The 23471-nt window shown below is 48.0% G+C and overlaps 1 protein-coding gene across 3 annotated transcripts in view; it reads right to left on the bottom strand.

Annotated features, from left to right (window-relative positions):
- Positions 1 to 19968: 19968 nt before the first annotated feature.
- Positions 19969 to 23471, bottom strand: part of MYLK (myosin light chain kinase) — a 208256-nt gene continuing 204753 nt past the window's right edge. For all 3 annotated transcript variants that reach the window (XM_069732600.1, XM_069732601.1, XM_069732602.1), the window contains 2 exons: positions 20500 to 20628; positions 19969 to 20418 (listed from right to left, as the gene is read on the bottom strand). In XM_069732600.1, the coding sequence (XP_069588701.1) occupies positions 20174 to 20418; positions 20500 to 20628 (374 nt within the window). In that variant the 3' untranslated portion in view covers positions 19969 to 20173. The remainder of the gene's footprint in view (positions 20419 to 20499; positions 20629 to 23471) is intronic.

The raw sequence follows: 23471 nt of genomic DNA, 5'->3' as shown, positions 1-23471 counted from the left end.
GTGACATGGGGTTGTGCCTGCAAGGGTTAATCGACCTCCCCACTCTCAGTCCAGCATTCAACCTCTGTCCTATGCTGTAATGGGAGCATAAATCACCGACCCAGGCCACACACCCGCTCATACACGCTGCCACCACTCATCGAATGCACGAGCGATGAGTCCCGGAACTAACAATACTAATAAAAATATGTCTATCACTCATAAGGCTCACACACCTTTAGGCTATGGATTCTTTTAGAACATTCAAGGTTCAACTTGTTAAAGTTTTATACTTTAATAACAAAAGGTTCAATGCTTACAATAAGAAAAAGGTATAAAAAGATGATAAAAAGACATACAACTTATGCAAAACAGTGTCAAAATAAACAGGAGAACTTACAGAAATTATCTAACTGGTAGTTGCTTTCTGCTCCCTGAAGGTAGGACAAATGTAGATTGGATCACACCAGCTTCTCAGGCTGCCCCCCATCATGTGAGCACAATTCTCTGTCTGCAGCCTAAATTTATAACTTTGGTCTGAGGTTAGGTTTCTAGACCGGCCCCCCAGGTTAATATCATAATTGCGGTCTGTTTGATTGGGCACGGCCACTCTACTAATGAATATATATTATTTTCCTCCGGAGACACTTGTGAAATGGTTCCCAGGAATAGCTAACCCTCAGGCCGCAATTAGCATCTCCCCTTCAAGCACTAGGGGGTGTCAAGTGTTCCTTTCTTCTTGGCATTAGCCAGACCTCCTGGTGAGATATGGAGACACAATTTCTACTAGTCCCAAGGAAGTACCTATTAACACCTAGGTGCAACTTGCCTTCAGGACAGATGTTACATTATCACTAGTCACAGATATAACCCTAGACATATGTCACTACACACATATAGATATATATACACATATTTCACCACAGAAGCCTTAACAAAAGACCCTTTTGAGCCTTTGCAGGAATTGTCACTTAAATTACTCACCCTGAAAACAGTTCTACTGGTAGCCCTAACATCGGCCCCTAGGGTAGGTGATTTACAAGCTCTGTCGATATGCCCTCCTTATACTCAGGTTTTTGACGACAGGATAATTCTAAGACCAGACCCGGCGTATCTCCCCAAGGTGGTTCTAAAATTCCATAGGAGTCAGGAGATTACTTTACCATCATTTTGTAATAATCCTAAAAATCCTGGGGAACAAAAGTTCCATATGTTAGATGTAAGAAGATCTATGTTACAATACATGACCATGACTAGTCAGTGGAGGAAAGACCAAATCCTATTTGTAGCCTTTCATGGTAGTAAAAAAGGGTGTGGGGTGGCTAAACGTACCATTGCTAGATGGATCTGGGAGGCCATTAGTCTATCCTATTCTGAGAGTGACACGCCGGTTCCTGATGGCATCAAGACTCACTCCACCAGAGCCGTGGCTACCTCTTGGGCAGAGAAAGCTGAGGTATCGATTGACCAAATTTGCAAGGCCGCTACCTGGTCCTCACCCTCAATTTTTTTCAAACACTACCGGCTAGACCTTTCCCCCTCTGCTGACCTAACCTTTGGTAGAAGGGTACTTCAAGCGGTGGTCCCTCCCTAAGGTTTCATTCTATAGTTTTGGGTGTGTTTAGTTCATATGATGTGGTGATGGATTTGCCATGTGTACTAACCAGGGGGGCCTCTCATGCTCTGAAACCCAACTGCAGCGACAGAGAGGTACCACCCTTTTTATTTTCAGTAGGGTTTCCTGTCCTGACTGGGCGGATCCCCTCTCTCAGGTGTGCCGTCATGGGTTCCGGAAAAACCGGCTACTGGTAAGTAACCTTGGTATTTTGTTTCCTGACCACTTAGTTCACACTTTTGCCTTGTGACTTTGCCTTCATAAGCTGGAAAAAGCATCATCCCCACATTGTCCTGGATGATGGGAGAGTTGTTCTAGGAGGTGGTTTGGATTCCACTTTTAATTCATGGACGTAATCTTAGGTATAATTGTGAGTGAACCCCCTCCGTGAATAAGAAGCCCCCCACGTATTGTGAGTGATCTCCCTCCATGGATTAGAAGCCCCATACATTACGATGGTGCTCCTCCACGGATGAGATGCCCCCGCACATTTTAACCCCTTCATGACCCAGCCTATTTTGACTTTAATGACCTGGCCGGTTTTTGCAATTCTGACCAGTGTCCCTTTATGAGGTAATAACTCAGGAACGCTTCAACGGATCCTAGCGGTTCTGAGATTGCTTTTCGTGACATATTGGGCTTTATGTTAGTGGTAAATTTAGGTCAATAAATTCTGCGTTTATTTGTGATAAAAACGGAAATTTGGCGAAAATGTCGCAATTTTCACATTTTGAATTTTTATTCTGTTAAACCAGAGAGTTATGTGACACAAAATGGTTAATAAATAACATTTCCCACATGTATACTTTACCTCAGCACAATTTTGGAAACAAATTTTTTTTTTTTTTGCTAGGAAGTTATAAGGGTTAAAATTTGACCAGCGATTTCTCATTTTTACAACGCCATTTTTTTAGAGACCACCTTACATTTGAAGTCAGTTTGAGGGATCTATATGGCTGAAAATACCCAAAAGTGACACCATTCTAAAAACTGCACCCCTCAAGGTGCTCAAAACCACATTCAAGAATTTTATTAACCCTTCAGGTGCTTCACAGCAGCAGAAGCAACATGGAAGGAAAAAATGAAAATTTAAGTTTTTAGTCACATAAATGATCTTTTAGCAACAATTTTTTTATTTTCCCAATGGTAAAAGGAGAAACTGAACCACGAAAGTTATTGTCCAATTTGTCCTGAGTACGCTGATACCTCATATGTGGGGATAAACCACTGGGCGCACGGCAGGGCTTGGAAGGGAAGGAGCGCCATAGAACGTTTTAAATGAAAAATTGGCTCCACTCTTTAGCGGATACCATGTCACGTTTGGCGAGCCCCCGTGTGCCTAAAAATTGGAGCTCCCCCACAAGTGACCCCATTTTGGAAACTAGACGCCCCAAGGAACTTATCTAGATGCATATTGAGCACTTTAAACCCCCAGGTGCTTCACAAATTGATCCGTAAAAATGAAAAAGTACTTTTTTTTCACAAAAAAAAATCTTTTAGCCTCAATTTTTTCATTTTCACATGGGTAACAGGATAAAATGGATCCTAAAATTTGTTGGGCAATTTCTCCCGAGTACGCCGATACCTCACATGTGGGGGTAAACCACTGTTTGGGCACATGGTAAGGCTCAGAAGGGAAGGCGCGCCATTTGACTTTTTGAATGGAAAATTAGCTCCAATTGTTAGCGGACACCATGTCTCGTTTGGAGAGCCCCTGTGTGCCTAAACATTGGAGCTCCCCCACAAGTGACCCCATTTTGGAAACTAGACCCCCCAAGGAACTTATCTAGATGCATATTGAGCACTTTAAACCCCCAGGTGCTTCACAGACGTTTATAACGCAGAGCCATGAAAATAAAAAATAATTTTTCTTTCCTCAAAAATGATTTTTTAGCCTGGAATTTCCCATTTTGCCAAGCGTAATAGGAGAAATTGGACCCCAAATGTTGGTGTCCAGTTTGTCCTGAGCACGCTGATACCCCATATGTGGGGGTAAACCACTGTTTGGGTGCACGGCAGGGCTCGGAAGGGAAGGCACGCCATTTGGCTTTTTAAATGGAAAATTAGCTCCAATCATTAGCGGACACCATGTCACGTTTGGAGAGCCCCTGTGTGCCTAAACATTGGAGATCCCCCACAAATGACCCCATTTTGGAAACTAGACCCCAAAAGGAACTAATCTAGATGTGTGGTGAGCACTTTGAACCCCCAACTGCTTCACAGAAGTTTATAACGCAGAGCCATGAAAATAAAAATTTTTTTTCTCAAAAATGATTTTTTAGCCTGCAATTTTTTATTTTCCCAAGGGTAACAGGAGAAATTTGACCCCAAAAGTTGTTGTCCAGTTTCTCCTGAGTACGCCGATACCCCATATGTGGGGTTAAACCACTGTTTGGGCACTTGCCGGGGCTCGGAAGTGAAGTAGTGACGTTTTGAAATGCAGACTTTGATGGAATGCTCTGCGGGCGTCACGTTGCGTTTGCAGAGCCCCTGAAGTGGCTAAACAGTAGAAACCCCCCACAAGTGACCCCATTTTGGAAACTAGACCCCGAAAGGAACTTATCTAGATGTGTGGGGAGCACGTTGAACCCCGAAGTGCTTCACAGAAGATTATAACGCAGAGCCGTGAAAATGATGTTTTAGCAAGCAATTTTTTATTTTCACAAGGGTAACAGGAGAAATTGGACCCCAATAGTTGTTGCCCAGTTTTTCCTGAGTATGCTGGTACCCCATATGTGGGGGTGAACCACTGTTTGGGCACACGTCGGGGCTCGGAAGTGAGGGAGCACCATTTGACTTTTTGAATACAAGATTGGCTGGAATCAATGGTGGCGCCATGTTGCGTTTGGAGACCCCTGATGTGTCTAAACAGTGGAAACCCCTCAATTCTACCTCCAACACACCCCTAACCCTAATCCCAACTGTAGCCATAACCGTAATCACACCCCTAACCACAACCCTAATTCCAACCCTAACCCTAAGGCTATGTGCCCACGTTGCGGATTCGTGTGAGATTTTTCAGCACCATTTTTGAAAAATCCGCGGGTAAAAGGCACTGCGTTTAACCTGCGGATTTACTGCGGATTTCCAGTGTTTTTTGTGCGGATTTCACCTGTGGATTCCTATTGAGGAACAGGTGTAAAACGCTGCGGAATCCGCACAAAGAATTGACATGTTGCGGAAAATACAACGCAGCATTTCCGCGCTGTATTTTCCGCACCATGGGCACAGAGGATTTGGTTTTCCATAGGTTTACATGGTACTGTAAACCTGATGGAACACTGCTGCGAATCCGCAGCGGCCAATCCGCTGCGGATCCGCAGCCAAATCCGCACCGTGTGCACATAGCCTAATTCTAAAGGTATGTGCACATGCTGCGGAAAACGCTGCGGAAAACGCTGCGGATCCGCAGCAGTTTCCCATGAGTTTACAGTTCAATGTAAACCTATGAAAAACAAAAATTGCTGTGCACATGCTGCGGAAAACCTGCACGGAAACGCAGCGGTTTACATTCCGCAGCATGTCACTTCTTTCTGCGGATTCCGCAGCGGTTTTACAACTGCTCCAATAGAAAATCGCAGTTGTAAAACCGCAGTGAAATGCGCAGAAAAAACGCGGTAAATCCGCAGCGGTTTAGCACTGCGGATTTATCAAATCCGCTGCGGAAAAATCCGCAGAGGACCAGAATACGTGTGCACATACGAAACCCTAACCCTAGCCCTAACCCCAACCTTAGTGGAAAAAAAATTCTTTATTTTATTATTGTCCCTACCTATGGGGGGGAGAAAGGGGAGGGGGGGTAATTTACTATTTTTTTTTTTTTTATGATCACTGTGATAGGTTTTATAACAGTGATCAAAATGCACATTGTAACGAATCTGCCTGTCGGCAGATTTGGCGGGCGCACTGCGCCAGCCATTTTGGAAGATGGCGACGCCCATGGAGAGGACGGACGGACCCCGGGAGGCACGGTAAGTACCGATGTGGTGGATCGGAGCGCGGGGGGTGGATTGGAGCACGGGGGTTGGAGGGATCGGAGCATGGGGGGGGGGTTGATTGGAGCACGGGTGGGTGGATTGGAGCATGGGGGGTGGGATTGGAGCACGGGGGGAGCGGAGCAGTGTACAGGACTGATCGGAGGACTGGGGGGGCGATCGGTGGTGGTGGTGGGGGGGGAGGGGGGCAGACCAGTGTTTCCAGCCATGGCCGATGATATATTGCAGCATCAGCCATGGCTGGATTGTAATATTTCACCAGTTTTAATAGGTGAAATATTACAAATCGCTCTGATTGGCAGTTTCACTTTCAACAGCCAATCAGAGCGATCGTAGCCACTCCCCCTGTCCCTGCAGATCGGGTGAAATTGGAGTTAACCCTTTCACTGGATCTGCAGGGACGCGATCTTTCCATGACGCCACATAGGCGTCACAGGTCGGATTGGCACCGACTTTCATGACGCCTACGTGGCGTCATGGGTCGGAAAGGGGTTAAGTGACCCCCTCCATGAATGAGAAGCCCCCGCATATTATGATGGAGCCTCTCCACAGATGATATGCCCCCGCACATTGTCAGTGAGTCCTTTCCACAAAATAGAAGCCCCCACACATTGTGAGTGACCTTCTCCATGGATGAGAATTCTCTGCACATTGTGAGTAACCCCCTTCATGGATGAGAAACCCCCACGCGTTGAGTGACCCCCTCCATGGATGAGAAGACCCCACACATTGTGAGTGACCCCCTTCATGGATGAGAAACCCCCACACGTTGTGTGACCCCCTCCATGGATGAGAAGACCCCACACATTGTGAGTGACCCCCTTCATGGATGAGAAACCCCCACACGTTGAGTGACCCCCTCCATGGATGAGAAGACCCCACACATTGTGAGTGACCCCTCCATGGATGAGAAGACCCCACACATTGTGAGTGACTCCCTCCATGGATGAGAAGCCCCCCGCACATTGTGAGTGACCCCTCCATGGATGAGAAGCCCCCACACATTGTGAGTGACCCCCACCATGGAGGAGAAGACCCCGCACATTGTGAGTGACCCCCTCCATGGATGAGAAGCCCCCACACATTGTGAGTGACCCCCTCCATGGATGAGAAGCCCCCACACATTGTGAGTGACCCCTCCATGGATGAGAAGCCCCCACACATTGTGAGTGACCCCCTCCATGGATGAGAAGCCCCCGCACATTGTGAGTGACCCCTCCATGGATGAGAAGCCCCCACACATGAGTGACCCCCTCCATGGATGAGAAGCCCCCGCACATTGTGAGTGACCCCCTCCATGGATGAGAAGACCCCACACATTGTGAGTGATCCCCTCCATGGATGAGAAGCCCCCACACATTGTGAGTGACCCCCTCCATGGATGAGAAGACCCCGCACATTGTGAGTGACCCCCTCCATGGATGAGAAGCCCCCACACATTGTGAGTGACCCCCTCCATGGATGAGAAGCCCCCGCACATTGTGAGTGACCCCCTCCATGGATGAGAAGACCCCACACATTGTGAGTGATCCCCTCCATGGATGAGAAGCCTCCACACATTGTGAGTGATCCCCTCCATGGATGAGAAGACCCCGCACATTGTGAGTGATCCCCTCCATGGATGAGAAGACCCCGCACATTGTGAGTGACCCCCTCCATGGATGAGAAGACCCCGCACATTGTGAGTGATCCCCTCCATGGATGAGAAGACCCCACACATGAGTGGTCCCCTCCATGGATGAGAAGCCCCCGCACATTGTGAGTGACCCCCTCCATGGATGAGAAGCCCCCACACATTGTGAGTGACCCCCTCCATGGATGAGAAGCCCCCGCACATTGTGAGTGACCCCCTCCATGGATGAGAAGCCCCCACACACGAGTGGTCCCCTCCATGGATGAGAAGCCCCCACACATTGTGAGTGACCCCCTCCATGGATGAGAAGCCCCCACACATTGTGAGTGACCCCCTCCATGGATGAGAAGCCCCCGCACATTGTGAGTGACCCCCTCCATGGATGAGAAGCCCCCACACACGAGTGGTCCCCTCCATGGATGAGAAGCCCCCACACATTGTGAGTGACCCCCTCCATGGATGAGAAGCCCCCACACATTGTGAGTGACCCCCTCCATGGATGAGAAGCCCCCGCACATTGTGAGTGACCCCCTCCATGGATGAGAAGCCCCCGCACATTGTGAGTGACCCCCTCCATGGATGAGAAGAAACAACACATTGTGAGTGACCCCCTCCATGGATGAGAAGCCTCCACACATTGTGAGTGATCCCCTCCATGGATGAGAAGCCCCCACACATTGTGAGTGACCCCCACCATGGAGGAGAAGACCCCGCACATTGTGAGTGACCCCCTCCATGGATAAGAAGCCCCCACACATTGTGAGTGACCCCTCCATGGATGAGAAGCCCCCACACATTGTGAGTGACCCCTCCATGGATGAGAAGCCCCCACACATTGTGAGTGACCCCCTCCATGGATGAGAAGACCCCACACATTGTGAGTGACCCCCTCCATGGATGAGAAGCCTCCACACATTGTGAGTGATCCCCTCCATGGATGAGAAGCCCCCACACATTGTGAGTGACCCCCACCATGGAGGAGAAGACCCCGCACATTGTGAGTGACCCCCCTCCATGGATTAGAAGCCCCCATACATTGTGAGTGACTCCCTCCATGGATGAGAAGCCTCCACACATTGTGAGTGACCCCTCCATGGATGAGAAGCTCCACACATTGTGAGTGACCCCCTCCATGGATGAGAAGCCCCCGCACATTGTGAGTGACCCCTCCATGGATTAGAAGCCCCCATACATTGTGAGTGACTCCCTCCATGGATGAGAAGCCTCCACACATTGTGAGTGATCCCCTCCATGGATGAGAAGCCTCCACACATTGTGAGTGACCCCCCTCCATGGATTAGAAGCCCCCATACATTGTGAGTGACTCCCTCCATGGATGAGAAGCCTCCACACATTGTGAGTGACCCCTCCATGGATGAGAAGCTCCACACATTGTGAGTGACCCCCTCCATGGATGAGAAGCCCCCGCACATTGTGAGTGACCCCTCCATGGATTAGAAGCCCCCATACATTGTGAGTGACCCCCCTCCATGGATTAGAAGCCCCCATACATTGTGAGTGACTCCCTCCATGGATGAGAAGCCTCCACACATTGTGAGTGACCCCCTCCATGGATGAGAAGCCCCCACACATTGTGAGTGATCCCCTCCATGGATGAGAAGCCTCCGCACATTGTGAGTGACCCCCTCCATGGATGAGAAGCCCCCACACTTTGTGAGTGATCCCCTCCATGGATGAGAAGCCTCCACACATTGTGAGTGATCCCCTCCATGGATGAGAAGCCTCCACACATTGTGAGTGATCCCTCCATGGATGAGAAGCCCCCACACATTGTGAGTGATCCCCTCCATGGATGAGAAGCCTCCGCACATTGTGAGTGATCCCCTCCATGGATGAGAAGCCTCCACACATTGTGAGTGATCCCCTCCATGGATGAGAAGCCTCCACACATTGTGAGTGATCCCCTCCATGGATGAGAAGCCTCCACACATTGTGAGTGATCCCCTCCATGGATGAGAAGCCTCCACACATTGTGAGTGACCCCTCCATGGATGAGAAGCCCCCGCACATTGTGAGTGATCCCCTCCATGGATGAGAAGCCTCCGCACATTGTGAGTGACCCCCTCCATGGATGAGAAGCCTCCACACATTGTGAGTGGTCCCCTCCATGGATGAGAAGCCTCCACACATTGTGAGTGACCCCCTCCATGGATGAGAAGCCTCCACACATTGTGAGTGGTCCCCTCCATGGATGAGAAGCCTCCGCACATTGTGAGTGACCCCCTCCATGGATGAGAAGCCTCCACACATTGTGAGTGGTCCCCTCCATGGATGAGAAGCCCCCACACATTGTGAGTGACCCCCTCCATGGATGAGAAGCCCCCACACATTGTGAGTGACTCCCTCCATGGATGAGAAGCCTCCACACATTGTGAGTGATCCCCTCCATGGATGAGAAGCCTCCACACATTGTGAGTGATCCCCTCCATGGATGAGAAGCCTCCACACATTGTGAGTGACCCCTCCATGGATGAGAAGCCCCCGCACATTGTCAGTGACCCCCTCCATGGATGAGAAGCCTCCACACATTGTGAGTGATCCCCTCCATGGATGAGAAGACCCCACACATGAGTGGTCCCTGGATTCTTCACTACCAGCATACAAGGGATCACGGCAGTGTCACCTTCTCCTCTGCGGACCATCCTCCTTCCAGACGTCCCTACAGTCAGAGGGGCTTCATCACAGAAGTAACTCCCCTCAGTCTCTGCAGTCCGATCCCAGCACTGCCTGCAGGACGTCAGTTCGTTCTTAATGGAGTTTTCCCACAAATTTTATCTCATTTATATTGGTGTAAGTGTTCGTGTACAGGATGATCTGACGCCTGTGCCCCCTGCTGCTGTGTAATGGCCGGTGTGACCTGCAGGAACATGGTGTGATCAGACCACCACAGCTCCTGGGAGCGGAGGACGCAGCAGAGGTCAATCATCAGGACGGGGTGACATCAGCTGCCTTGTCCTTGTTCACACTTCCTCCTGATGTCAGCCGGCCGCTCCGTGTCTGATACTCGGTGCACATGGGCTTTTGTGATTATAAGCATGGCCACGAATGACTTTGTAATTCATCAGATTTCTCCACACACTTCATGCAAATTGTCACTATAAAAGCTGAAGCAGAAAACTGAGTGAAGACCGACATTTGTGTCAGTCTCAAAACTTTTCTCCACAACTGCAGACATTTACACACGATATACCCACCGTCCGCTGACCGCTGACAGCGAGGAAGCTCATCAATCTGCTGAACCATCTGCTGCTGTGGTAAAATGAAAGCTGCGCTCTCATTGGTTGCTTTCTGTAGTAATACTGCCTAGCTGCGCATAGCAACCAGTCAGAATTTAGATTTCAAATCTTAAACTACTGTGGAATAATGAAAGCTGCGCTCTGATTGGTTGCTATGGACAGGAGGCGCCCCGTGGTGTTCTCTGTGGCCGGTGAGCTCGGTGGTGATGGTGGAGACTCCCGCGTACAGGTAATGGCGCCATGTTGTGCGGGGTCTTCTCCTTCTGAGGGTCTCGCCAACGTCCTAACCCTGCGCGCACCGCCACTCCCTGAAATAAACCACGTTCCGCCAGTTTTAGGCTCTGTGCACACGTTGCGGATTAGGCTTAGGAATTTCTGGTGCGGATTCTGCCTCTCCTGGCAGAAAACGCACCTGGTGATTTGTCACGTTTTTAGCGTTTTTTTGTGCGTTTTTGCTGCGGTTTTCTTGCAGATTTGCTGCGTTTTTTACCCCTGCGGTTTTCTATAATGGAATGGGTACAAAAACGCTGCAGATTCACAAAAAAGAAGTGACATGCTACTTTTAAACTGCAGCGTTTCCGCAGCGGAGTTTCCGCAAAGTGTGCACAGCTTTTTTTTTCTCATTGATTTACATTGTACTGTAAATCAATTGCGGATCTGCAGCGTTTCTGCACCTCAAAAAACGCTGCGGATCCGCAGAGAATCCGCAACGTGTGCACATACCCTAAGGCTATAAAAACACTATAAAACCGCAAATCTGCATACATTAAGCATCCTATCATTTTTAATGAAATCCGCAATTTCTGTGCACATGATGTGCCTTTTTCCGCATGAAAAACGCATTGCGGAAAAGTATTGAACCTGCTCATTAATTTTGCGTTTTTTTTTTGCGGTTTTCCCACTGTCTAATGCATTGGGAAATGTCCGGAAAAAAACGCTCAAAAAAGCGTCAAAACCGTGCAAAAAAACGCGCAAAAAAACGCATGCGGATTTCATGCAGAAATTTCCCAGAAATGTCCGGATTTTCACAGGAATTTTCTGCATGAATTCCTGAACGTGTGCACATAGCCTTAATCTTCCGTAGCTTTTTCGTATTCTGCAGACATCTTGGCGCTCACGGTGTCAGTGACAATCCGGCCACATTCCCACGTTTTCCGGGCGCGTTGACTTGCATTGATGATTTTCACCGCACATGTCTCCGGTATTTGTCGCGGATCTCTCGGTCAGACGTGAATTGTCCCATGGAAGATGGCGCGAGTGCTACACGAGACATATCACTCGCGTGTGAACGAGGCCTAGACGCGACCTCTGCGGCAGCGTGCTGGCGACCGGCGCGGCTCATGTTCTGCCGATGTGCGAGGACGCGCAGCTGCACGTTTGGTAACATTTTATGGTCTATATACGGTTTATCTCACTTTTTTGGGGCACTGCCACTTCTGGCTTTGTTTTCAGGGCGCAGGATGAACAATCACCTTTGTTTTTTTTACCATAATTCAGCGTTACGGGCGTAAGATGAGCCCACGGATGCTCTGCACGTGGATGCTGCAAACACATTCTGAATTACACCTTATTGCAAAAATGATTTTTAGCCAAATAAAAATACCTTTAGGGGGAAAAAAAAGTGCCCCCTTTATGGCCTAGCGCTTCCCACACCACTGGACCCACCCTCATTAATGGCCACAGGATGCTACAAACATTAAAATTCAGCTATATTCACCTCGGACTGGTGACGCTGCTCTGCTCTCGGCAGCGTGTCCCCTGCGGGTCTCCTGACCTCAAAAAGTCACATAGCAGAGACCGAGTGCTAAGGGCAGAGGAGCTGCGCCAGTCCAGGAGGAAATATTGATTATTTGTAATATATCCCGCCCCATGGAACCATTAGTAAGGGGTTGTCCAGTAGGATACATCCCCTTTAAGATGTCCATATTCAATCACTGCCTTTCAGTAATTGGTGCAGTCATCAGAGTCTCTGGCTAAATGGGGCATAGTTTAATTGCTTTTACACAATGTATAGTGCTATTATTTAAAGGGGTTATTTCAGGTCCAACGCAGGATATTTGATAGTGGGGTCCAACCACTGTGGCCTCCTACTAATCACAAAAACTGGAGTCCTAAAATCCAGTGTGAATGGAGTGGTACTGTGTATGTGACCAGCATTCCATTCATTTCTGTGGGAATAGTAGTGCACAGGTGTAACCACCGCTCCATTCACTTCTATAGAAGTAGTAGCGCACAGGTGTGACCACCGCTCCATTCACTTCTATAGGAGTAGTAGCGCACAGGTGTAACCACCGCTCCATTCACTTCTATAGGAGTAGTAGCGCACAGGTGTAACCACCGCTCCATTCACTTCTATAGGAGTAGTAGCGCACAGGTGTGACCACCGCTCCATTCACTTCTATAGGAGTAGTAGCGCACAGGTGTGACCACTGTACCATCATTTCTATGGGAGTAGTAGCGCACAGGTGTGACAACCGCTCCATTGACTTCTATAGTAGTAGCGCGCAGGTGTGACCACCGCTCCATTCACTACTATAGGATTTGTAGCGCACAGGTGTGACCACTGCACCATCATTTCTATGGGAGTAGTAGCGCGCAGGTGTGACCACAGCTCCATTCTCTTCTATAGGAGTTGTAGAACGCAGGTGTGACCTTCGCTCCATTCACTTCTATAGGAGTAGTAGCCCGCAGGTGTGACCACCGCTCCATTCACTTCTATAGGAGTAGTAGCGCACAGGAGTGACCACTGCACCATCACTTCTATGGGAGTAGTAATACACGTGGCCACTGCTGTCACAGACAGTGAATTTAGGGGTGGTCACGCCTCTGCACTAACTCTCCAATCACATGGAGCACATGGGACCCCTGTTCTGTGATTTGTGAAGGTTGCAGTGGTCCTGGTCACCACAGAGCAGACCCTTAGCACCTATCCTGTGAAAAGCTGATAAATGTTTTGCCGGGATAGCTCCTTTAATTTCAGGTGCTGTGTTATTTGCTCCTGCATGACATTATTGATGTGTACGTGCATCGTATGGCGGTATTATTTGAGCCCTGTATGACATGTTATGACTTATATGTCTATATTAGTATTACTCACTGACTATATAGCAGTATTACATGACGCGTATGGCGGTATTATTTAATCATTCTATGAGCTGTCTGGCAGTATTATTTGGGCTGGATGTGGTGGCATTTGTCACTCACTATATGGCAGTGTTATGCTCCTATTTTACAGGCCATAACGTCAGGGGAGGTCATCACCCCCGGCTGGAGCCTGCAGGCTCCTCGATGCTTCCCCTGCCATTTGCATCCTCCAACAAATATTTTTTTCTATATTTTGTTTCTTCTGATAAACGACAGAACCGCGCTGATACCTGACAGGTCTAGACACAAACGCTCCGCAGAATGCTCATATAGTGACAGTTAGTTGTTAGTAGTTGTAACCATGGATACGTAAGCTACTGCAATACCCTGCACATGGGGTAAGCGGCATAGAGAATCAGAAGAACTATACTACATTTCTAATTACAGGCATTTGCTAATGTTATTATTATTGTAATTATTATTACTACATATTGGGATAGGATCTTGGAGATAGGAAATGATTACTGACGGTTCATCCATTACTCGGAAAATCCAGGTTTTATACCAGTTAGGAAACATTTACACCCAGAGCGTATAAGCAGTAATATTCCTGTCTGCCTCTAGGGGTCAGGATCGCTTTACTTATAACTAATATGTTCTATATTATTAGAGTTAAACGAAAAAAAGTGGTTTGGTACCGTGTGAGATATAGAATGCTCTCAGTGGGAGAAACAAAATAGGAATCTTGTGGCAGTGATACCTTTTAATGGCCAACAAAATATAGTGAATGATGAATGCTTTGTATTATCATTACAAAGATGCAGGATACAGGTACAGGATAATGACACTCGGGGTGCAGGATAATGACACTCGGGGTGCAGGATAATGACACTCGGGGTGCCGGATGACACTGACACTTGGGGTACAGGATAATGACACTCGGGGTGCCGGATGACACTGACACTCGGGGTACAGGATAATGACACTCGGGGTGCCGGATGACACTGACACTCGGGGTACAGGATAATGACACTCGGGGTGCCGGATGACACTGACACTTGGGGTACAGGATAATGACACTCGGGGTGCCGGATGACACTGACACTCGGGGTACAGGATAATGACACTCGGGGTGCCGGATGACACTGACACTTGGGGTACAGGATAATGACACTCGGGGTGCCGGATGACACTGACACTCGGGGTACAGGATAATGACACTCGGGTGCAGGATGACACTGACACTTGGGGTACAGGATAATGACACTCGGGGTGCCGGATGACACTGACACTCGGGGTACAGGATAATGACACTCGGGGTGCCGGATGACACTGACACTCGGGGTACAGGATAATGACACTCGGGGTGCCGGATGACACTGACACTCGGGGTACAGGATAATGACACTCGGGGTGCCGGATGACACTGACACTCGGGGTACAGGATAATGACACTCGGGGTGCCGGATGACACTGACACTCGGGGTACAGGATAATGACACTCGGGGTGCCGGATGACACTGACACTTGGGGTACAGGATAATGACACTCGGGTGCAGGATGACACTGACACTTGGGGTACAGGATAATGACACTCGGGGTGCCGGATGACACTGACACTCGGGGTACAGGATAATGACACTCGGGGTGCCGGATGACACTGACACTTGGGGTACAGGATAATGACACTCGGGGTGCCGGATGACACGGACACTCGGGGTACAGGATAATGACACTCGGGGTGCCGGATGACACTGACACTCGGGGTACAGGATAATGACACTCATGGTGCCGGATGACACTGACACTGGGGGTACAGGATAATGACACTCGGGGTGCCGGATGACACTGACACTCGGGGTACAGGATAATGACACTCGGGGTGCCGGATGACACTGACACTTGGGGTACAGGATAATGACACTCGGTGCAGGATGACACTGACACTTGGGGTACAGGATAATGACACTCGGGTGCCGGATAACACTGACACTTGGGGTACAGGATAATGACACTCAGGTGCTGACCACTGGGACCTCATTCTGCCCTATATATAGTACAGTTCTGACCACTGAGCCACCATTTTGCTCTATATATAGTACAGTTCTGACCACTGAGCCTCCATTTTGCTCTATAGTACAGTTCTGACCACTGAGCCACCGTGCTGCCCTATAAGTGCTGACCACATTTGGGCTGAAGCCATTACAACCAGAATGAAATCCACCTTTCTTTACACTGCAGGCGCCATCCAGAGTAATGCTGGGGTCACTATCAGTATGTGACATCAGTATCTGTAAGTCAGAACCAGGAGGGTGATAAATACTAATAATAATAATAATCTACTTGTCCTCTGATTGTTCCTCTCCTGGTTACAAGTACTGATGTAAGACACTGACCGAATACTGACCGTGTGAACGAGGCCTAAATCGGAAGCAAACAACCCATGTCAGCCTGATCCGGCAGTCATACTCCCCTGCACCTTTCCGCTAATCTTGTGATGTGGGAGTACAGTAACGACTACTCTGTTTGATGTTGTTGTCATAGAGACACATAATTCTATATTGGAGCTGTGTACAAGGGGAGATACTGTAGTAAGACTGCACTCACTTCACTTCTGATTTCCAATGTGCTGGTTCTGGGGGGCTCTTGTCATGTGTCATCTACCCTTGTGCAGAGCTGAGCATGAACGCTGACATGGGGAAATGACCGAATCTGTATGAATAGAAGAGTGATATTACTGACGCTTATCTCTGGCCACCACTGATCCACACAGATAACAAGCCAACCTGCAGAGTGCTGAAAAATGGAAATGCTACAAATGCTTTCACATAGATTTTACTGATAGATGACTGCTCATTTTCAAGATCCCTGCTTGCTGCCAGTGAATGGAAGCATTCCCGTTTACTATTCACAGCTGAAGCCTGTCACAATGTATCAGTCTGTCACATGATAAGCAACATAAAAGAAGACAGACACCTGGAGGTCACTGGTATTGGAAGCATGTGTCGTGCTAGACTTTATTTATAATGTGAGGAACCACAACTGTAGTGTTCTCATCTCCGGCAAAGGTCAGACATGAACAACCCCTGAAAACGAGAGGAAGGAGGGAGGGAGGAAGGAAGGACGGAAGGAAGGGGAGAAACGGCAGAAGGAGAACAAGTAAGAGAGAGAAGGAGCAAAAAAAAGAGAAGGGAAAAGAAGCAACACGAGGCTGAGGAGAAACGGGGGAAATAAAGTATAGAAAAAAAGGAGGAAAAGGAAGAAAGATGTAGCAGAAAAAAGGACAGGAAATAAGAGAAAGAAGAGGCAGGAGGAAAAATGGAAGGAGGAGGATGGAAGAAGAGAGGGAGGAAGGGAATATAAGTGGGCAGCGGAAGGAAAGAAGAAGAAGGAGGAACAGCAAAGAAGAATGAGCAGAAGGAAGAACAGAAAGGAAGGAGGAGTAAGGAAAAGGGGGAATGGGATGAAGGAGAGAGGAAGCATGGCAGCTAAGTGGAGGAAAAGAAAGAAGGAGCAAGGAGCAGATGAATAAAAGGGGAAGGAGAGTAGTCGGACGGTGGGAGGGCGCGTGCATCCCCATCACAACAGAAGAGCACAGCTATGAACACTGGAACACTTGTTCTGTTCATGATTGATTACAGCGCTACCCGACTGACCGGTCTTAACCCTGTGTGTGCCACGGTAAAAGGTACATGACGGGTTGAGGGTATTACATGTCCAGTCCACTGTAAATCATCTTCACTTTCGTGAAAAGTTCTGTTATTTTACACATAACGACATGGCAGCAGTTCCCATGTGTAGGCGCCATGGTGTCCCAGCAGCTCTGCACACTGAACCTCTGGTGGCTCCGCTCCAGGACACCGGGATTGCACATAACCGCCGGTAATAATATCCAGGACCAAGAATCCACGTGGACACAAGCCCCTCTGTATCTTCGCTTTAGCCCTGCCCTGTTACTGTATATTATCTCTTTATTTCTTGTTCAGTATGGAGAGCGTTAACATTTAGAGGAATCTTCCATTATAAAGGACACACGTGTGATCAGTGGGGGTTCTGCCCCTGTGAACCCACTGATCCCATGAGCGAGGGAGTCCGGGTTCACACTCGTGGCGGACACTTACAAACAAAAGGCCACTCCCTCAATTAACATAAATGGACGCTATGGAAATGAAGGCGCGCTATTGGTGGAAATCCCGAGCCCATGATCTCCATATCCCCCACTATCTGCAGAGTTACATGGTGTATTGACAGCGGGAATGAAGACGACCGCATGCACCCATCTGTCCATGACGGGATTAAGCTAATATATTGTCGCGGAGAACGCACACGGATTTCTATTCACACAGAGACACACACACGCTGTGCGGCACATCAACTCGTCCACGCTGGCGTCGTCACCAGCGCGTGACATTATATCCCCAGAAAATAAAACAACAAGGTGCTAATACGGTGAAAGCGAAGTGGAAGCGGGAAATCTGATACTGGACGCAAAGCAGCTTCACATAATATCCAAACTACAACCCTCATCATTACCCGGGGATCAGGATCGGCAGCAGGAGGAGGATTCTCTATTCATTTACACTGATGGGAGACAGGATCATAGCCAAGTGCTGGAGCACTACAACTCTCAGCATGCAAAGCCTGGTGTACTGGAAACCAGTGACTGACAGTGTCTGCAATCTGCGAGCAGCCCCCCGTGTCCTCCATGTTCCTGCACAGAACAGACTGTGCTAATTACAGGCCCCCCCCCAATACTTCTGAGCTGGCAGGGGCTTTACATTGGCACAAGTGGCTCCTACATCGGACTGACATGACAATGTGTCACACTAAAGGAAGGGGACCGGGCAGGTCACACTGTGCAGAGGACATAATGGGGGTTATAATCATCAGCCTGTAACAAGGAAAAGACACTGAAGGTGTCAGTGCGGACTACAAGGGGCAGCCATTTACATCCAACTACTCCCCTATGCTCCACTGACACAACAATGTATCCCCCATATATTACATCGTATCCGCCCAATCACACAACGTCTCCCCATATACACTATATATCCCCCACTCACACTACAATGTATCCCCCATATATTACATTGTATCCCCAATCACACGTTTCCCCATATACTACATTGTATCCCACCAATCACACTAATGTTTCCCTATATACTACATTGTATTCCCCTGATGACACTACAATGTATCCCTCATATCCTACACAGTATATCCCCAATCACACTATATACATCATATCCCCATCACACTACAATGTATCCCTCATATACGTCATATCCCGATCACACTACAATGTATCAATCATATACTACATTGTATCCCCCACTCACACTACAATGTATCCCCCATATACTACATTGTATCCCCCAATAACACTACAATGTATCCCTCATATACATCATATCCGCCCACTCACACTACAATGTATCCCTCATATACATCATATCCCCATCACACTACAATGTATCCTCCATATACATCATATCCCCATCACACTACAATGTATCCCCCATATACATCATATCCCCATCACACTACAATGTATCCCTCATATACATCATATCCCACTCACACTACAATGTATCCCTCATATACATCATATCCCCATCACACTACAATGTATCCCTCATATACGTCATATCCCAATCACACTACAATGTATCAATCATATACTACATTGTATCCCCCAATAACACTACAATGTATCCCCCATATACATCATATCCCCATCACACTACAATGTATCCCTCATATACATCATATCCGCCCACTCACACTACAATGTATCCCTCATATACATCATATCCCAATCACACTACAATGTATCAATCATATACTACATTGTATCCCCCAATAACACTACAATGTATCCCCCATATACATCATATCCCCATCACACTACAATGTATCCCTCATATACATCATATCCGCCCACTCACACTACAATGTATCCCTCATATACATCATATCCCCATCACACTACAATGTATCCCTCATATACATCATATCCGCCCACTCACACTACAATGTATCCCCCATATACATCATATCCCCATCACACTACAATGTATCCCCCATATACATCATATCCCCATCACACTACAATGTATCAATCATATACTACATTGTATCCCCCAATAACACTACAATGTATCCCCCATATCCTACACAATATATCCCCATATATTACATTGTATCCTCCCATTCACACTCCTCATTCTGCATTGTTTTGTATGATACACTGTATTCTTTCCCGAGTGTATCCAGTCACCCCATTCACACCTCATTGCGTCCCCCCTACATTACATCCACCCACTACATGGTATCACATCTTCCCCACCAGGATTTTGTGCTTGTTATCAGATCTGCTCTCCTAGAAACACTTGGTCCCCTGGATAATGACAGATCAGAGTGTTTATTCTGAATATACCGAGTGCGCAGTGAGACATCCCCGGTGTAGGACGTTACAGGCGGAGGACGTGGTCTTCAGACAGTGGGGTGGAATAGGACTTCCAGCTTCATTGAGTGTCTTTCTGGGATTCAAGTGGGAAAATTTCCCTGTAGTTTGTGGCTAGAAATATGTCCTGTATAGAATATAGATTCACTCCTCCTCTTCTTCTTCCTCCTCCTCCTCTTCCGCCATCACTTCCACCAGGAGCTCGGCTTTGCAGCTCGCCTCCCCCTGGCTGTTGATGGCTTTGCAGGTGTACTTGGCATCATCATCCCCACACACCTCGGCAATGGTCAGGGAGCAGTTCCCGTCCTCGTCATAGTCGATCTGGAAGTGACGCGACTCCTTGATGGGCTGATCGTCCTTGTACCAGATCACCTCCGGATCAGGATGACCTGGAGAGAAGGAATTGCAGGGTGATAAGCAGGTGGCACATACACGTTGTACACCCCACCCCCTGCAAACCCAAAGATCACCTTCAATCCTGCAGTCAAATCTGGCGGCGCTGCCCTCCACTACCTCAATGTCCATTATGGTCCTGGTGAATACCGGCTTTGAGGGGGGTCGTTCCTCAGATACAGATTCCAGGAAAGCCTGGTTATCCTCTGTAAGAAACATTGGTGTTACCGGTACTATGCTGTATACATATAACACACAGTGCCAAACCCACAGCTCTTCTTCTGGAATGTCTATAATAACTTTTAAATTATAAGGGGGTTTTCAAGATTTCATCGAAAAAACCTTAGTAGAAGGGATATGTGGCGTTTCAATGCAGCAATATTTCCAGACTTCTCTAGGCCAGATGTTCCAATACGCCGGGATCCTCCACTTCAGTCCATCCGCGCTTACTCTGCATTGTGTTCACCTGCTGCACCACGTCTGCTTTGTGGCACACAACTATTGTCCCTACAACATGGTAACCAAAGCAAACTAAAATATATAAAATGGAACTATGAAAATGACAGGATTGATAGGCAAGCTAATGATCCACCGGCAGCTTCAGAACCTTTCTCAAATGACCACTAATAACCTCAGTAGCACCAGCCGGGGCCGGAGGTGCCAGGATTTCTGCACGAGGCTCAGTCCCCGGACAGCAGAATCCAGAGGTTCTTCACTATTTGCAGATCAGTGGCGTCTCTGTCCCCTGATTTCCATCATTCATGTTATGTCAATGATGAGGAGTATATACAAAGATCTTGAAAATGGTGAGGAAATGAAACACAAGGTGTAATACGAACATTCATTACATAAAGCTAGAAAACCCAGATTCACCTTTTTGGGTACACGGGAATTTTGGCAACTGCAAACAGTCATAGACAAAAGTTTTAGCACCTTTGAAATTGTTCGAGAAAGTGAAATGTTTCTCCCAGAACATTATTGCAGTTACACATTTTGTTATACTCAAGCTTATTTCTTTTATGTGTATTGGAGCAACACAAAAAAAAACTAAGATTAAAAAAGGCAAGTTTGACATAATTTCACAGCAAACTGCAAAACTTGGCAGGACAAAATTGTTGGCATCCTCATCTTAATCTTTGGTCACCGCCTTTGGAATAAATACCTGCAACCAATTGCTTCCTATAACCATCCACAAGCTTCTTACTCCTCTCAGCCGGGATCTTGGACTCTTTTATATAACCATCCACAAGCTTCTTACTCCTCTCAGCCGGGATCTTGGACTCTTCTATAACCATCCACAAGCTTCTTACTCCTCTCAGCCGGGATCTTGGACCCTTCTATAACCATCCACAAGCTTCTTACTCCTCTCAGCCGGGATCTTGGACTCTTCTATAACCATCCACAAGCTTCTTACTCCTCTCAGCCGGGATCTTGGACTCTTCTATAACCATCCACAAGCTTCTTACTCCTGTCAGCCGGGATCTTGGACTCTCCTATAACCATCCACAAGCTTCTTACTCCTCTCAGCCGGGATCTTGGACTCTTCTATAACCATCCACAAGCTTCTTACTCCTCTCAGTCAGGATCTTGGTCTCTTCTATAACCATCCACAAGCTTCTTCCTCCTCTCAGTCGGGATCTTGGACTCTCCTATAACCATCCACAAGCTTCTTACTCCTCTCAGCCGGGATCTTAGACTCTTTTATAACCATCCACAAGCTTCTTACTCCTCAGTCGGGATCTTGGACCCTTCTATAACCATCCACAAGCTTCTTACTCCTCTCAGCCGGGATCTTGGACTCTTCTATAACCATCCACAAGCTTCTTACTCCTCAGTCGGGATCTTGGACCCTTCTATAACCATCCACAAGCTTCTTACTCCTCTCAGCCGGGATCTTGGACTCTTCTATGTGACGCTGTAAGAATCTGGCTGCACTCGGATGTCACCCGACTGCAGTCCGATTAGAGCATGTATATTCAAACGGAGAGTGGACCCACTGGACCGTGATGACGAACCCCTCTCGGACGAGCTGACCAGGTGGACCGCCCCCTATACAGGGAGAGTTAGGGGCAGGCCCGTGAGGGACTATCGCCACGGAAGCTGGAGGGTCGACTGAGAACAGATGGGAACACAGCAGGCACAAAGGGAAAGAGGGAACAGAAAGGAAATACTGAGACAAGGGAGAAGATGGGAACGCTACAGAGGCACGGAGACTGGCAGGACAATATGGAGAGACCGAGGCTGACGGGAGCAAGGAAAAGATATAGGAGCCGGGCAGGTACTGCAGAGGAAAAGGAACTGAAGGAACAAGACAGGAACACAGGAAACAGGCAGGCACTGCAGAGGGCGGAGGAGACCCAAAGTCAGAGAGCTAGGAACGCTCAGAGACCACAGGTGGCCAGAAGCACTTGTAAACACAAATGAACATCAGGCACAGAGAAGCAGCAGGAAGCAGTTTACATAGCAGCATGGGAGCTACTTCCGGGTTACAGTCCTCCAGGATGACAGAGAGGACAGGAAAGAGCGCCAACAGAGGAATCAGATGTGCGCACGCGCAGAGCTGAATGCGGCGCCCGTGCGCACCCGGCGAGCTGCAGTGGGAAGAGCCGGCGGCAGCAACGGCATGACAGTACCCCCACCTTTACGCCCCTCCTTTTTAAGACTAGAAAGAAACCGGGACAAAATACGAGGAGCCCGAATGTTCTCTCGAGGCTCCCAGGACCTCTCCTCAGGACCAAAACCCTTCCAGTCAACCAAAAACAAAGTTCTCCCTCTAAGTTTTTTCATGGCTAAGATGTCCCTAACCTCAAAGACATCATCCTCGGAAACAGACGAAGGAGAACAAAGGTTAGAAGAATGAAACTGATTAAAAACTACAGGTTTAAGGAGAGACACATGAAAAGAATTAGAAATACGCAGAGAGGCAGGCAACTTAAGTTTGTAAGAAACGTCATTAATACGAGACAAAACTTCGAATGGACCGATATAGCGAGGACCCAGCTTATGTGAAGGGATTTTGAGACGGATAAATTTAGAAGAAACCCAAACC

The sequence above is a fragment of the Ranitomeya imitator genome, chromosome 7 (assembly GCF_032444005.1).
Source record: "Ranitomeya imitator isolate aRanImi1 chromosome 7, aRanImi1.pri, whole genome shotgun sequence".
In the NCBI taxonomy this organism is placed as follows: Eukaryota; Metazoa; Chordata; class Amphibia; order Anura; family Dendrobatidae; genus Ranitomeya; species Ranitomeya imitator.
This window is presented reverse-complemented; position numbering and strand designations above follow the sequence as displayed.